This window comes from Mustela putorius, unplaced genomic scaffold (assembly GCF_011764305.1).
Source record: "Mustela putorius furo isolate JIRA1106 unplaced genomic scaffold, ASM1176430v1.1 tig00000596_pilon_pilon_pilon, whole genome shotgun sequence".
In the NCBI taxonomy this organism is placed as follows: Eukaryota; Metazoa; Chordata; class Mammalia; order Carnivora; family Mustelidae; genus Mustela; species Mustela putorius.
Window position 1 is genome coordinate 9,901,583 of NW_025421428.1, and position 14,419 is coordinate 9,916,001.

At 50.4% G+C, this 14,419-nt stretch overlaps 1 protein-coding gene across 18 annotated transcripts in view; it reads left to right on the top strand.

The window, feature by feature from the left end:
- The window catches only part of ODF2 (outer dense fiber of sperm tails 2), a 37,515-nt gene extending 24,782 nt beyond the window's left edge, over positions 1–12,733 (top strand). For 16 of the 18 annotated variants that reach the window (XM_004757176.3, XM_004757181.3, XM_004757175.3 and 13 more), the window contains 9 exons: positions 296–405; positions 1,910–2,045; positions 5,428–5,538; positions 5,636–5,740; positions 6,682–6,840; positions 8,141–8,241; positions 10,263–10,425; positions 10,884–11,009; positions 11,817–12,733. In XM_004757176.3, coding sequence (XP_004757233.3) covers positions 296–405; positions 1,910–2,045; positions 5,428–5,538; positions 5,636–5,740; positions 6,682–6,840; positions 8,141–8,241; positions 10,263–10,425; positions 10,884–11,009; positions 11,817–12,005 — 1,200 coding nt within the window. In that variant the 3' untranslated portion in view covers positions 12,006–12,733. Of the gene's footprint in view, positions 1–295; positions 406–1,909; positions 2,046–5,427; positions 5,539–5,635; positions 5,741–6,681; positions 7,012–8,140; positions 8,242–10,262; positions 10,426–10,883; positions 11,010–11,816 lie in introns of those variants that run through there. The other 2 variants (XM_004757183.3, XM_045082525.1) reach the window with 1 other exon arrangement.
- The last annotated feature ends 1,686 nt before the right edge of the window (positions 12,734–14,419 follow it).

Consider the following 14,419-nt stretch of genomic DNA (forward strand, 5'->3'; position numbering starts at 1 on the left):
GCCAGGGTGGGTGGCCGGCCAGGGCGGGCGGCGGGCCAGGGCGGGCGGCTGGCCAGGGACGCTGCGGGGGACAGTTGAGCCTCGTTGGGATCATGCACGGGAATGACAGTTAAGGAAGGCTTTACAAACAGAGTGCATCTGATTGCTGGAAATCTAGAAGCTTCTGCTGAGTTCGGTCACCCCTGATGCTCTCTGGAAAGGGATTGCAGGGGTGAGGAGGGTGAGCCGGGCACCCAGGTCCCTTGGCCTCAGCACTGTCGCCGGGCTGACAGGTCCTGTTGTCCCCTGTTCCTAGGATCTTTATGTCGCTGAAGCTTTATCCACTCTGGAATCATGGAGGAGCCGCTACAATCAGGTTGTGAAAGACAAGGGAGACCTCGAGCTGGAAATTATCGTCCTGAATGAGTACGTGTGTTAGGCAAGGGTGCACGGGCTGATGGAGGGAAGCGGGTGCACGGTGCGGGGGTGGGGGGGCGGCTGGCAGCTGAGGCAGGGGCCTGGCGCCCACCAGGGGGTGCACTGGGTTGAGGGGCTGGCAGCCCTGGTCGGCGCTGTGGAGGGGGCTTGTTTTAAGATAGTTTATCCTCTGCACACAGAGGGCTGGGAGCCACTGGAAATACCCGTCTTCTCTCTGTTGTCTGCCCAGTCACAGCAGTCGGTAGGTCAGAGTAGGGGGCAAAGGTGGCCTCCAGTTGTAGGGGACTGAACCCACACCTTTCTCACCACTGGGGACCAGGGACCATTCAGACATTCTCAAAGTGTCCTCTACAATCATGTACTCATTTATTTGAAAAGTATTTCTGGAGCTTCTGCTTTGTACCAGGCTGTGTGCTGGCCTTGGGGGTCACCACAGAGACTAGACAACCACATTCCCTGCCCTCACGGAGTGAACCCTGCACTCTGATCGAGAACACCAGGCCACAGAGACCCAGCCGCCCGGGGCTCTGGGCCAGTCACGGGCGGGGGGAGCTCATTGAAGTGTCTTTTGCTGGATGCAACTCAGTTTAGCAAACATTCTGAGAACCTGCTGTTGGGTCGGGCCCACTGTCAGCTGCCAGCCTCCTAGGGTTCTCTGTCCGGTAGGAGAAGATACATAACGAAGGTAGAAGGATCCATGGTATGGAGGGGGGGCATTGGGGAAGAGATGCTCTGAGGAGGGAAGTCTTCGCTGGGTATCTAAGCATGAAGAGGAATTTGCCAGCTTGAACGTGACCTGCGTGCTTGCGCCTGCTCTGTGCTTAGCACGTATTCGCTGAATGCACCGTGACTGATCATTTCTGAGAGCACACACTGTGTCAAGGTTCTGTGTGGGGCCTGTGGTCACGATAAGCATCTGCAAACCCAAATGCTCCTGTGGGGCCACGGTCTCTGCTGCCAGATCACAGCCCTGCTGAGTGACTGGGAGGTTGGGGAAGGGAGTGAGGGCACGTGAGCACATGGCTTCTTTCCCTCCTCGTCTGTGCGAGGGGAACGTTCACACACATAAACAAGGGAGAGGAATGTTGGGGGGTGTCACTGACCACCCAGCCTGGGAGTTCTGTCCTAACTTAAAGACCTACTGGGCTGAGAGATCCAAGGGGGGCCCATGGAGATCTGAGAAGGGACGCATCTCTGGTTCTTGTCTTCACGTGGTGTCTTGGCCTCATGGGAGGATCAGAACACAGAAGGCTTCTGGACGGGGTGGTATGGGAGACAGACATAAAGGCTGAAAGAAGGGGATCGGTATGTGGGACTGTCACAGCGGCAGTCCCCGGCCAGAGCAGGCAGCGGAGTGGAGAGTTAGGAGCAGACAGGGCTCCACGAGGTGGCACTGGGGAGGAACACTTGGCCCCACTCCACACAAAGACCTGGGCTTCTCAGAACCCACATAACACTTCTCTTTGTTTGCTCACTCTCTGTGACCTACCAGCCGGGTGACAGATCTCGTAAACCAACAACAAACGTTGGAGGAGAAGATGCGGGAAGATCGGGACAGCCTGGTGGAGAGATTACACCGGCAGACGGCTGAGTACTCCGCGTTCAAGCTAGAGAACGAGAGGCTGAAGGTCTGTAGTGAGAGCGGGGCCCGCACCACGGGTGGAGGGCAGTGGGTCCCCTGACGGGGCACTCCGGACAGACTCCCAGAAATGACTCAGGGGTCTTCGGCGGGCCTGGGGGCAGCGACATGAGTAGGAGGGTTTGCACTGGAATCAGAAAGGCCTGGATTTGGGGCGCCTGGGTGGCTCAGCCGGTTAGGCATCTGCCTTCAGCTCAGGTAATGATCTTGGGGGTCCTAGGATCGAGCCCCATGTCGGACCCTCTGCTCTGTGGGGAGTCTGCTTCTCCCTCTCCCTCTCAAGTGTATAAATAAAATCTTTAAAATAAAGACATAAATAAAGGCCTGGATCAAGTTCTGACCACCTTTCACTAGCGGCAGGCCCTGGGTAAGATAGTTTATCCTCTGTCACTGTGGTTTCTTAGTGGGAGGAAAGGAGGCTCTGATGAGAATGAGGTAATGTGTGTGAGACGCTTAACATGGACACCCAGCCCGTGTGCGTGCAGCACAGCCGACTGGAGGTGGGCATGACTCCCGGGGGGCTGCTGTCCCCTTGACGTGCATCCATTTCTCTAATCTCCCAACCTCCCGATAGTGAGTCTCTACTTTATAGAATAAGGAACCAGACTTAGAGACGGGTCATGTTTGTTGCTGAGATTGTGCCCGGGAAGTGTTGGCGTTAAGATCTGGAGCCCAGTCTTGTTCTGGAGCTCCTGGTCTAGACCAGTTGCTCTACAGCCTTTCATGTTTCAGAGCCAGGCTGGGTCTTTTTAATGGGTCTGGACAGTCCAGTCTAGGTTTATTTATTTTTTAAAAGATTTTTATTTTTAAGGGGCGCTTGGGTGGCTCAGCTGGTTAAGCATCTGCCTTCGGCTCCAGTCATGATCCCAGGGTCCTGGAATTGAGCCCCACATTGGGCTTCCTGCTCAGCAGGGAGCCTGCTTCTCCCTGCTTATGTTCTCTCTCTCTCTCTCTGTGTCAAATAAATAAGATCTTTTAAAAAAAAAATTATTTTTAAGTAATTTCTACATCCAGCATGGGACTTGAACTCACATCTCCGAGATCAAGAGCCTCTACTGACAGAGCCAGGCGCCCCTCGGTTTACTCCTTTTTACTGATTTATTTGTTAAGTGTGACATAGGGAGAGGTACAACATTCTAGAATCTTCATGAAGTGGACACATTTTGTCCATTACCCACCCTGACCCAAACCTTACTAGCATCGCCTGACCTCACCCGCTTAGAAATAACATGTGCAAAGGTGACTGTCCTCCCGACTTCAGTCCGCACAGAATTTCTTACCTGTTTTTGAATTCCGTGCCTGGCTTTCATTGAGCCTTCTGTCTGTAAACAATCCGTGCTGTGCAGCAGGTCTCAGGGTCCGTGCTCTCTGGCCTGGCGCTGTAGGACCCCAGCACGCTACATTTATCCCTCCTGTCAATGGACATTTGGCTTGTACAGTATCCTCGTACATCTTCGGGCATACCTATTTGGGATATTTTCGCAAGTTAAATACTTTGAGTTAGAATTGCTGGTCGTCAGATGGTGAGCCTAAGTTCAGCTTTGGTAGATGTTGCCGTAGAATAGGCAGGTATACAAAGTTACACTCCCACCCAGGGTATGCAAGAGGTAACAGTTGCTCCGCGTCTCCTCCTGTCTCCTGGGGGTATTGTCAGTCCTTCTCATTGGAGCCATTCTGGTGGGAGGGGCAGCCGCTCCTCTGCTGTAGTGAGGTTGCTGGGAAATGAAAGGCAGCCTCTACGCCTAACAAGTGGCTGGGGGATTCGTTACAGCATGTGTGTCTGTGGCACATAATACAGTGTGGCTGTCGAAAATGGTGTCTCTGGACGTGTATTGTCTTAGATCGTGTTCTCCAGGAAAATGGTGTCTCTGGACGTGTATTGTCTTAGATCGAGTTCCCCAGGAAGAGTGGAAAATATTACAGAATTGTGATACAGAAGTGGTGCTCTTTGGGAACTCTAGATACATATCTGTCCAGGTTCCCGCCCCTGCCAATACGAATATAGATACTGAAACACGTACACACTCATCATTCTGCAACTTACTTTTCTCACTCACCCATACATCATGGCTATCTTTATCTGTTTGGTTTTGTTGTTTTTTTTTTGTTTTTTTTTTTTTTTAGCTTTATCTCTTCCAAATGACTGCACATTATTTTATTGTATTGACATACCATGATTTCTTTCATTCCATCTACGAAGGTGAACATTGAGGTTGTAGGAAGACATCTATCGACTTGAGAAGTAGGGCAAGGAATTGTTACTTGCAAAGCAGTAAATACAATCCCATTTTTGTTGAAAAAAAACAATAATAAAGTATCTGCTTAGCTAGGACAGCCATCAGGCAAGGCATCAGGCATCATTGGTCTTACCTCCGTTGTCTTTTTTCTTTTCTTTTTTTTTTTTTAAGATTTATTTATTTATTTTAGAGAGAACACGAGCAGGGGGAGGGGCAGAAGGAGAGGGAGAGAGAGAATCCCAAGCAGATTCCCCACTGAGCAGGGAGCCTGACTGATGGCTCCATTCCACGATGGTGAGATCATGACCTAAGCCAAAACCAAGAGTCAGATGCTTAACAGACTGAGCCACCCAGTTGCCCTCCACCTCCATTTTCTTTCATGGTCCTATATTGCTTTTGTAGTAAGGACAAAAAAATATAGGATTTGCTTATTTGCATCTACAGCTGACCCTTGATACCCGCCTTTGAACGGTGTGAGTCCACTTATATGTGGATTTTTGTTTTTTTATAAATACAGTTTAGTACTGTAAAGGTATTTTTTCTTATGATTTGCCTAACATTTTCTTTGCTTTAGCTTCCTTTTTTTTGTTTTGTTTTAAAGATTTTATTTATTTGACACAGAGAGAGGACAGGCAGGGGGAACAGCAGGTGTAGGGAGAGGGAGAAGCAGGCTCCTCACCGAGCAGGGAACTAGATGCGGGGCTCAATACCAGGACCCCGAGATCATGACCTGAGCCCAAGACAGACACTTAACTGAGTGAGCCACGCAGTCGTCCCTTTAGCTCACGTGTTCTAAGAGTACAGTATGTGATCCATAGAGCACACAAAATATGTGTTAATCGACTATACGTGTTATTGGTAAGGCTTCTGGTCAACAGTGGGCTGTTAGTATTAAGTTCTGGGGGAGTCAAAGTTACAGGTGCGTGTTCGCTCATGGGGGAGGTTGGTGGCCCTCCGTTCATTGTTCCTGGGTCAGTTCTGAGGTTGCCCGGGCACCTATCTGAGGAAAACTGCTGGTGTGGGTTTGAGTAGGCGCTTTTCCCTTGACCGGCCCCTCGGAGTGAGGGTTGGGGGTGGGATGGCCACCTGCTCTGGGGACCTTCCTGTGGCTGACTTGGTAGCCACCCCTTCCAGGCCAGCTTCGCCCCGATGGAGGACAAGCTCAACCAGGCGCACATCGAGGTGCAGCAGCTGAAGGTATCGGTTAAGAACTATGAAGGGATGATCGACAACTATAAGAGTCAGGTAGGTGGCTGCCCGGGACGTTACCCTCTCCTAGGAAGGGTTGGGCTGTAAAGGTGTGTCTCACAGAAACCGGGTGCAATGCTTTGCTGGTCCCCAGGTGATGAAAACCAGATTGGAGGCTGATGAAGTGGCTGCCCAGCTGGAACGCTGTGACAAAGAGAACAAGATCCTTAAAGATGAGATGAACAAAGAGATCGAAGCGGTACTGCTCCCCTCACTGGCTCTCTTTCCCCACCCAGTCCCATGTCTGTCCCCCTCAGCTGCCCGTGAGTCTGCCTGATTTGGACCAGCAAGATAGACGAGTTTTCTCATTGCTGGGCTCATCCCCACTACCGTGCCCGTGCGCGCGCGCTCGCTAGCTCTCTCTCTCTCTCTCTCTCTGCTGCTTTATTCCTTTTCCTCCTGGTTTTTTCTTACTCCGGTTTTCTTAAAATATACTTCCTGCTTCAGTATCCAAGTGGATTCAGATGTTCAGATCTGCCAGGTCTTAGGCATTTCCTATTTTGTTCTGCGTCAACCCAAAGATGTGCCTCCCCTCCCCTCTGCTTTTCCCCAGAAAGCCTTCTCCAGATAAAGGGCTTGTCTTAATATTAACCTAGGAGAAGGGCTGAGTGCAGGCCCTGCCACTCATGTGTTACAAAGCCTTGGGCAAATCCTTGCCCCATCCGGTCCTCAGCCTCCTTGTTAATACAGGGATGGACTAAATCACAGAGTTCTGACCTTCTCCTCCGAACTGTAGCATTGGGATTGCCTTCCTATGGGCTTTGGAATTGGACTGGACCTTCATCCTGTCTCTGTCCGTTTCCTGCTGGGCAACCTTAGGGAAATGACTTCGTTCCTTTGATCCTTGTGTTGGGACAACAGCTCCCACTTTATAGGTCTTTGTAAGAATTAACTGAGAGAGCCTTTAGCACAGGGTCTGGGTCCTGGGGTTTGCTCTGTGGTTGCCATTGTTATTCAATGACTAAAGGAGTGGCAGGCTCTGAAAGCCATTTGGGGGTCAAGTGTGTACCTCAGAGAATAGCTGGACACCCTCAGTGGCCTTTGGGGAGGGTGGCCCTGCCCTTATCCCAAAGGACTCTGCCTGACCCCACCCGCAGCAGGACCCTTCCCAATGGCGGGCTTTTCTCTCCCCCACTCCAGGCCCGTAGGCAGTTCCAGTCCCAGCTGGCTGACCTGCAGCAGCTGCCCGACATCCTTAAGATCACAGAGGCCAAGCTGGCAGAGTGCCAAGACCAGCTGCAGGGCTATGAGAGGAAGAACATCGACCTCACAGCCATCATATCAGACCTGCGCAGCCGGGTAAGGGACTGGCAGAAAGGGTCCCACGAACTGGCGCGAGCAGGGTCCCGCTTACCGAGATGAGCTGCACGCCCCCCCCCAAGGGAGGACCACTTCCTTTTTCTTGGCTGCCGCTTTCTGAAAGGAGTGAGCTATCATCAGTGCTGTGAAATAAAAGTCTGGTGTGCCAAATGCCTTGTGTTTGCACAAAGTGATTGTAGTTATAGGAGCCGTCACTCTCCTGTGTTGCCCCACCCCGCCCCCACCAAGTCTCCACCCGCCTCTGCTCTGTCGCTGTGCTCGGCCACGCCCTCAGGGGGAGACTCCGCCTCCCACCCCGCCCTCTGTGTGCTCTTTTCCACCTTTCTCTTGCTTCAGCTGCCTTTCACTGCTCTTACCAGACCCACTGCCTGAGGTTCTGACCCGAAAGAGGGTTCCCTTCCTCCCAGAAGCAGTCTGTCCCTGGGTGACTGGAATCCTGCCTATGGTCTAAGAGACTATGTGCCTCTCCTTTGCAGGGCAAGGCCCTTCCCCTCTCTTGACCTGCTACCTCGTAATAATAAAATTAGCTGTCATTCTTGAGCACAGAGTTTGTGCTCCGGTATTGTCTCATGTAATTCTCCCAGAAACTTGAAAATGTAGATACTGTTTTCTCTCATTTTCCAGAAAGCGGTCCAAGGCATAGGGGCATAATTTCCTGAGGTCACAGAGTTGATGCTTAGTGAACAGGGTTTGGAACCCAGCCAGCTCCATCTGCTTCCCGAGCCTGTGTTCTCAGTCCTCTTCAGTTGCCTGCCCTCTCTTGAGCCTGAGAATTCTGAGGGCTTTTCGAGCCTGGTATCTGAGGCTTTGGCTTACGGCAGCCCTCTGAAGAACCAATCAAACTCGCCAACCTGAAAGACTTGCTAGGTTTCCTGTTGCCTTGCGTGTCCTTGTCCCCATTCAAAGGGAAAATGAAATCAGCGGTGCCAACAATGTAACTGGTAAAGCTCCGTGGCACATCGTGTGGGCCAGTTAAACCTGCCATCTGCTTCCGCCTTCTCATGTCTGCCCCGGATCCCACTGAGTGGCTTCTGATCAAGAAAGTGTCACCATGCTTCATCGGGATCAAACCTGGCTTCTCTCCGTGTGGGGCAAGCCTTCACGGGAGTTGGGCCTAACCTGTCCCTCCTCTCTCTCCTCCAGGTTGTGCGTGGAGACTTGGGATGCCTGCTGAGGGCGGCACCGCCCTCTCCTGGGTGTGGATGACAGGTCCTAGTGGGAAGGGAGGGCTGCACCGGGAAGTTCCTTCATAAACGGGTCTGTGTTCCTGTCATTTTAGATCGAACATCAGGGGGACAAGCTGGAGATGGCAAGAGAGAAACACCAGTCTTCCCAGAAGGAAAATAAACAGCTGAGTCTGAAGGTGGATGAACTGGAGAGGTTAGAGGCACTTGGTCCCATCTCTGTCCGCTTCCTAGGACCTGAGACTTTCAGCCACTTAGCTGCTTTGGGCTTAGTGTGCAGAAGTGTTTGAGGGACTCAAGGCCCTGGAAGGTGCAGGGTAGACCTCAGAGGAAAAGCTGCTTCCATTACAGTGGTAAGCGCTGTGGGAAAGAGGAAGGCAGTCTCTTGACTAGGGGATGCTCCAGGAGAAGAGGGGTCAAGTTCAGACCACCCACAGGCTCCATGTACCAGAAAGGCACACTTCACCTAGCAAACCAGTAGGACCAGTATGCGGCTACTGGGGGGCATCCCCCTGCCCCCCATCCTCCTTCCCCAAGACCTTTCCGATCTGATTCTTCTGTTACCTGTGGACTGTTGGAGGCAGTTAGGGGAAGAGTACAGTTTTTGGAGTCAGAAGCCCTGGACTTGAGTCTCAGCTTGGTCCCTTAACCTGTCTGGTGAGCTTGAGCAAACACTTGAGCCCTTTTTTTAAAAAGATTTTATTTATTTATTTGACAGACAGAGATCACAAGTAGACAGAGAGGCAGGCAGAGAGAGAGAGAAGCAGGCTCCCTGCTGAGCAGAGAGCCCGATGCGGGACTCGATCCCAGGACCCTGAGATCATGACCTGAGCCGAAGGCAGCGGCTCAACCCATGGAGCCACCCAGGCGCCCCTCCTTGAACCCTTTTGAATCTCTGTTGACTTATCTTGAGAAAGGGATCAAGGGAGGGATACAAATCTAGCTCATGACATACTGTAGGTCTTCCATGAGCCCTTCCTCAAAGGCCTTAACACATTATCTGGCATAGAGAAGTGCACTGTATTAATGTGTTGCTGTATTATAGTAGCTATTACTACCCCCGCTCCGCTTTTTTTTTAAAGTAGCCTCTGTGCCCAGCATGGGGCTTGAATTCCCAACCCTGAGACCAAGAGTCGCACACACTACCGAGGGAGTTGGCCAGGTGCCCCTACTATTATCCCAATTTTAAATATGAGGAAACTGAGCATGGAGAGAGGTGAAGTGACTTGCCCAAGGTGACACAGCTGGTATCTGGCAAAGCTGTATGTAGGGCCCTGACTGTCCTCCTCCGGAGCTTTTAGCATCTGTAAATGAGGGCGGGAGCCTTACTTTCAGAGCTGAAAGACCTGCCCTGGGATGTCATGACCGCCCAGATGGCTCTTGCAGTCTGCATGCAGGGACTTAGGCCAGCGGGTCTCCTGGTCTCTGTCTGTGCTCTGCTCTGCTGGCCGCCAGTATGCAGCTGGACCAACAGGACTTACAGAACTTGCAACTGGAAGATATTCCGGGAGTGCCGTGGGGACCACGTGTGCATATCAGAATGGTCACTGCAGCCTGTGGCGGCTTACTTCCGTGGTAGGGCGGTCCAGCAGAAGTCCCTTTGCTGAGGGGGCAGCCGCGAACAGAAGCCGAGGGCATAGGTTTTAGTGACAAACCTGCCCCCTGTGCTGACCTTGGGCCAATGAAGTTAGCTCTCAGTGCCTCAGTTTCTTCATCTGTAGAGTGGGGATAACAGCAACCGTGGTTTTGTTGTTTGTTTTTTTTTTCTGTTTTACAAGTGGCAGTTTTATTTGTCCTCTATACATTTTTTTAAGGTTAAAATTTTAATTCTAAAGGAATAATCTTATTCTAGAAACTTCCTTCTCTCCTAACCATTCTCCCACATGCATAAGAAACAAATTAATTGCATTTGTGAAACATTATATAACTTCTAAATTGTAAGTTCAGTACAAGGAACCATGTTACGTGTGCTAACAGGCACGCTCTGTTGGCTCGCCCGCCCACTCTTCCCTCTTCCTGCTCTTCAACTGGCTGTCTGGCCTGCTCAGCTCCCTGCCGTCTTGCTGATCAGCAGTTTCCTTTGGTTTATTCCTCTGGTTCCTTGGAGACTCTTGGCGTGATGAGAGCCCCGGTCCAGGGGTGACTGGCAGCCCCCTGGTGGGGTGGAACAGGACAGGAAGGGATATAAGCAGGATCTGATTAAGCGCTTTCACCTAGGAAACTGGAGGCGACCAGCGCCCAGAATATCGAGTTCCTACAGGTGATTGCCAAGAGGGAGGAGGCAATCCACCAGTCTCAGCTCCGGCTAGAGGAGAAAACACGGGAGTGTGGGACCCTGGCCAGGCAGTTGGAGAGCGCCATTGAAGATGCTAGGAGGCAGGTAGGTCTCGATTCCCTTACTAACTAGCTCTGTGACCTTGGGCAAATCAGCTGACCTCTCTGGGCCTATTTCCCCATCTAAAAAATGGGCACACAGTAGTGGCACCTGCCTCGTGAATTCGTTGTAAGGATCAAATGAGCAATTACTGTAAAGGATTTGGCCCTTTATTCACGATGGCTTGTTCAGTTCAATTGGGACTTATGAAAAAATCCCAAGCCTGCATGGGACTCAGCTGGGTTTACCACAGCTCGGGTGATGACTCATGGAGTGTGGGGAAGGGGCAGGTAGAGTGGGCTGCAGAAGTCTCCGTAGTTAGCTCCTGCCCCGGGGCTCCTGGGAACCATCCATAGCGATGTGCAAGGGCTGTCCCTGAGACCAGAGTGGGAGTGGCCCAGGCTTCACGGACCATTGCTGCCCAAGTCAGGTAGGCCAGCCGCACCTCCATGTCTTCTGGGCAGGTTGAACAAACCAAGGAACACGCAGTCTCCAAGGAGCGAGCCGCCCAGAGCAAAATCCTGGACCTTGAGACCCAGCTGAGCAGGACCAAAACTGAACTCAGCCAGCTGCGGCGGAGCCGGGATGATGTGAGTCGGGTTGGAGGGTAGGGGGCAGGAGAGAAGGGAGTGAATTTAGATTTTAGCTTCTTGGGGCCGGCAGGACAAGGTGTTTTGTTTTGTTTTAAAGATTTTATTTATTTATTTGACAGAGATCACAAGTAGGCAGAGAGAGAGGGAGGAAGCAGGCTCCCTGCCGAGCAGAGAGCCTGACTTGGGGCTCGATCCCAGGACCCTGAGACCATGACCTGAGCTGAAGGCAGAGGCTTAACCCACTGAGCCACCCAGGCGCCCCTGGGCAAGGTGTTTTTATAACTATGACACAGTTTTATTTTTCTCAAATCACTTACCCATCCTTTCAGGATTTTCCAGGCAGATCCCCTTTATTTTCTTAACCGCTTTGTTAGATATCATTTACATACCATAAAAGTCACTCATTTAAACTGTACAATTCGGGGTGCCTGGGTGGCTCAGTTGGGTTAAGCCTCTGCCTTTGGCTCAGGTCATGATCTCAGGGTCCTGGGATCAAGCCCCGCATCGAGCTCTCTGCTCGGCGGGGAGCCTGCTTCCCCCTCCCCCCTGCCTGCCTCTGCCTACTTGTGATCTCTGTCAAATAAATAAAATCTTAAACTGTAAAATTTAGTGGTTTTTAGTATATTCACAGAGGTGTGCTATTATCGCCACAAGTTTAGAATATTTTCAGAAAGAAACCCCATAGCCAACAAGCAGTCACTCCCAGTCCCCCCTCAGCGCGCCCTCAGTCCCTGGCAACCAGTGATCAAGACTCTGTTCTGGACATTTCGCACACTTGGCCTGTACTCCCGTTCTTCCTCCTAGGCTGACCGTCGCTACCAGAGCCGGCTCCAGGACCTCAAAGATCGCCTGGAGCAGTCAGAGAGCACCAATCGCAGCATGCAGAACTACGTCCAGTTCCTCAAGTCCTCCTATGCCAACGTGTTCGGGGACAGTCCCTACACTACCTACCTGACCAGCTCTCCCATCCGTTCCCGATCTCCTCCTGCCTAAGGCTGCCGGTCTTGGGCCAGGAGCCCGGATTGATGCCACGGGAACTGCGGAGGGGCCAAGCCATAGCTGGAAAGCCTGTTGCTTTCCTCTCGCTTCCACTGACGGAAGCATGTTCAGGATCTTGTCTGAGCTACTGGCTCCAGTAAAGTCCCTAAAGCAGCGGGGAGGAGGGGGGGGTGTGCAGGAAGGACTTAGTTTTTGTTCCTCTGACAGAGTCACCTGATGGAGATTTAAAAAAAAATTTTTTTTTTTGACAAGCCTTAAATCTACTAATCTTAGGGTACCAGATTTTAACTCACCATGACTTTGCTCCTTCCTTCCCTGAGAAAATGATCTGGACTTTTTCTTCCAGTTCCTTCACAGCCCTCCTCTTTTGAGGAATCTCTCTCTTGGGTTTTCTCTTCCCTGAACCAGCAGGAGCTATCAGCCCGAGGTCCTCCCTACCTCTCCTGGGCTGTGAGCACGTTCACTTGCTGTTTTCTGTTATGGGTTCGGTGTTTGCCCCAGTGCCACCCCCCCATGCCCTGTGGAAACCTCAGGTTCAAGTGTCCGTGAGGCCGCTTGCCCCCACGCACTTCACAACAGACACTGAAGGGCCCATGTCCAGTGGCCTCTTCAAAGTGTAATCCGTCTCACTGATTTTTGTTTCTCTTTGCCAGGTTTGTATCTGTGGAATGCATTTATTCTGGAAATATGTGTGCTATTTTATAAGAAGCTTTTATAATCAATATTTAAGGCTCGGTCCATCCACTGGATCATTTCCTTTACTCACCCCTTCCCTTTTCTAAAAATGATCAAGGAAAATGCTACCGGAGAGCCAGTACACACGTGCTTGGTGCCTGGGACACGAGGCTTCTCATTTTATTCTGGCCCAGGTCGGTTCTTCCTTGTGCATCATCTTCACATCATAATCCTGTGAGATGACTGGAGGAAACAGTTTGTAAGGCACTGCTCAGTGTCCAATGGGATGGACAGGATGAAGATAGGACGTGTATATGTTACTATTTTTAAAATATTAGTCTGGTTTTCTTTTTATAAAGATCTTATTTTGGGGGGTGCCTAGGTGGCTCAGAAGGTTAAGTGTCTGTCTTCAGCTGGGGTCATGATCCCAGGGTGCTGGGATCAAGCCCGATGTCAGGCTTTCTGCTCAGCAGGGAGCCTGCTTCTCCCTCTCCCTTTGCCTGCTTGTGTTCTTTCTTTCTCAAATAAATAAATAAAATCTTTTTTTAAAAATGATTTTTTTAAATATTTTATTTTTAAGTAATCTGTACACCCATTGTAGGGCTTGAACTCACAACCCTGAGATCAAGAGCTGCGTGCTCTACCAGCTGAGCCAGCTAGGCGCCCGTTAGCTGGTTTCTGAATGACAAGATTATGGGCTATTTTTATGCTCTTCACATTTTCCTGTATTTACAAGAACAACACATTCTTTAGAGAGGTGAATGAATGGGGTACTGTGCTGAACCCTAACCTTTTTGTTTTAGCTGTTATTAGCCTTCTGGGTGATCCAGTCTTGTCCTGTCTACAAAACTCTAGAGAATTCCCCTGTGTCCTCAAAAACAATGGGCCCACACAGGCGTCAAGATTCAGTAAATCTCCTTCCCCCTCAAATTTTTGGACATTTTGGAGTTTCCAGCTTTTAATTTTGCCAAGGGAGATCATTTGAAAAGCAAGCACCAGCTATCAATGCCACAATACCCAGCCTATTTTCATAGCCTTAATGATAAATGGACTAGAACTTACAATGTATGAAAGATCTTCCAAGAAAGAACAGTTGGGGGCAACCCTCTTGGGTCCCCTCCCTCTTTGGGAGCTTTGTACTATCACTCAATAAACTTTACTTTGCTGCCCACCAAAAAAAAAAAAAAACAAACAGTTGGCAAATGTTCACCAATGTGGTACACATGTACACAGATCATTTGTATTTTTGTCAAACTAATGAAAACTTCCTCTGTGAAGGGCACTGCTATTTACAATGCTGGTGGGAAACACCTCTATTGGGGCACCTGGGTGGCTCAGTGGGTTAAGCATCTGCCTTTGGCTCAGGTCATGATCTCAGGGTCCTGGGACTGAGCCCCGAATCAGGCTCCCTACTCACCAGGGAGCCTGCCTCCCACTCCCTTCTGCCTGCCTCTTTGCCTACTTGTGATCTCTGTCAAATAAAATCTTTTTTTTTAAAAAATAGAAAAAAGAAACACCTCTTTTGGAGTCTATGGCTGGGACTCTCGACAATGTTCTATTTTTTTTCTTTGTATTTTATTACGAACAGTTCAGAGAGTTTATTTAAAAATATCAAAAAATGAAAATGTTTCAAACTCCAGAGAGTTTTCCTTTCCATCTCGAACTGAGATCCCACAGAAATGGGCAAAAGAAGCCCAAAGTTAAAAAGTCCCAGTTAAAAGCTGGTTCCCAGC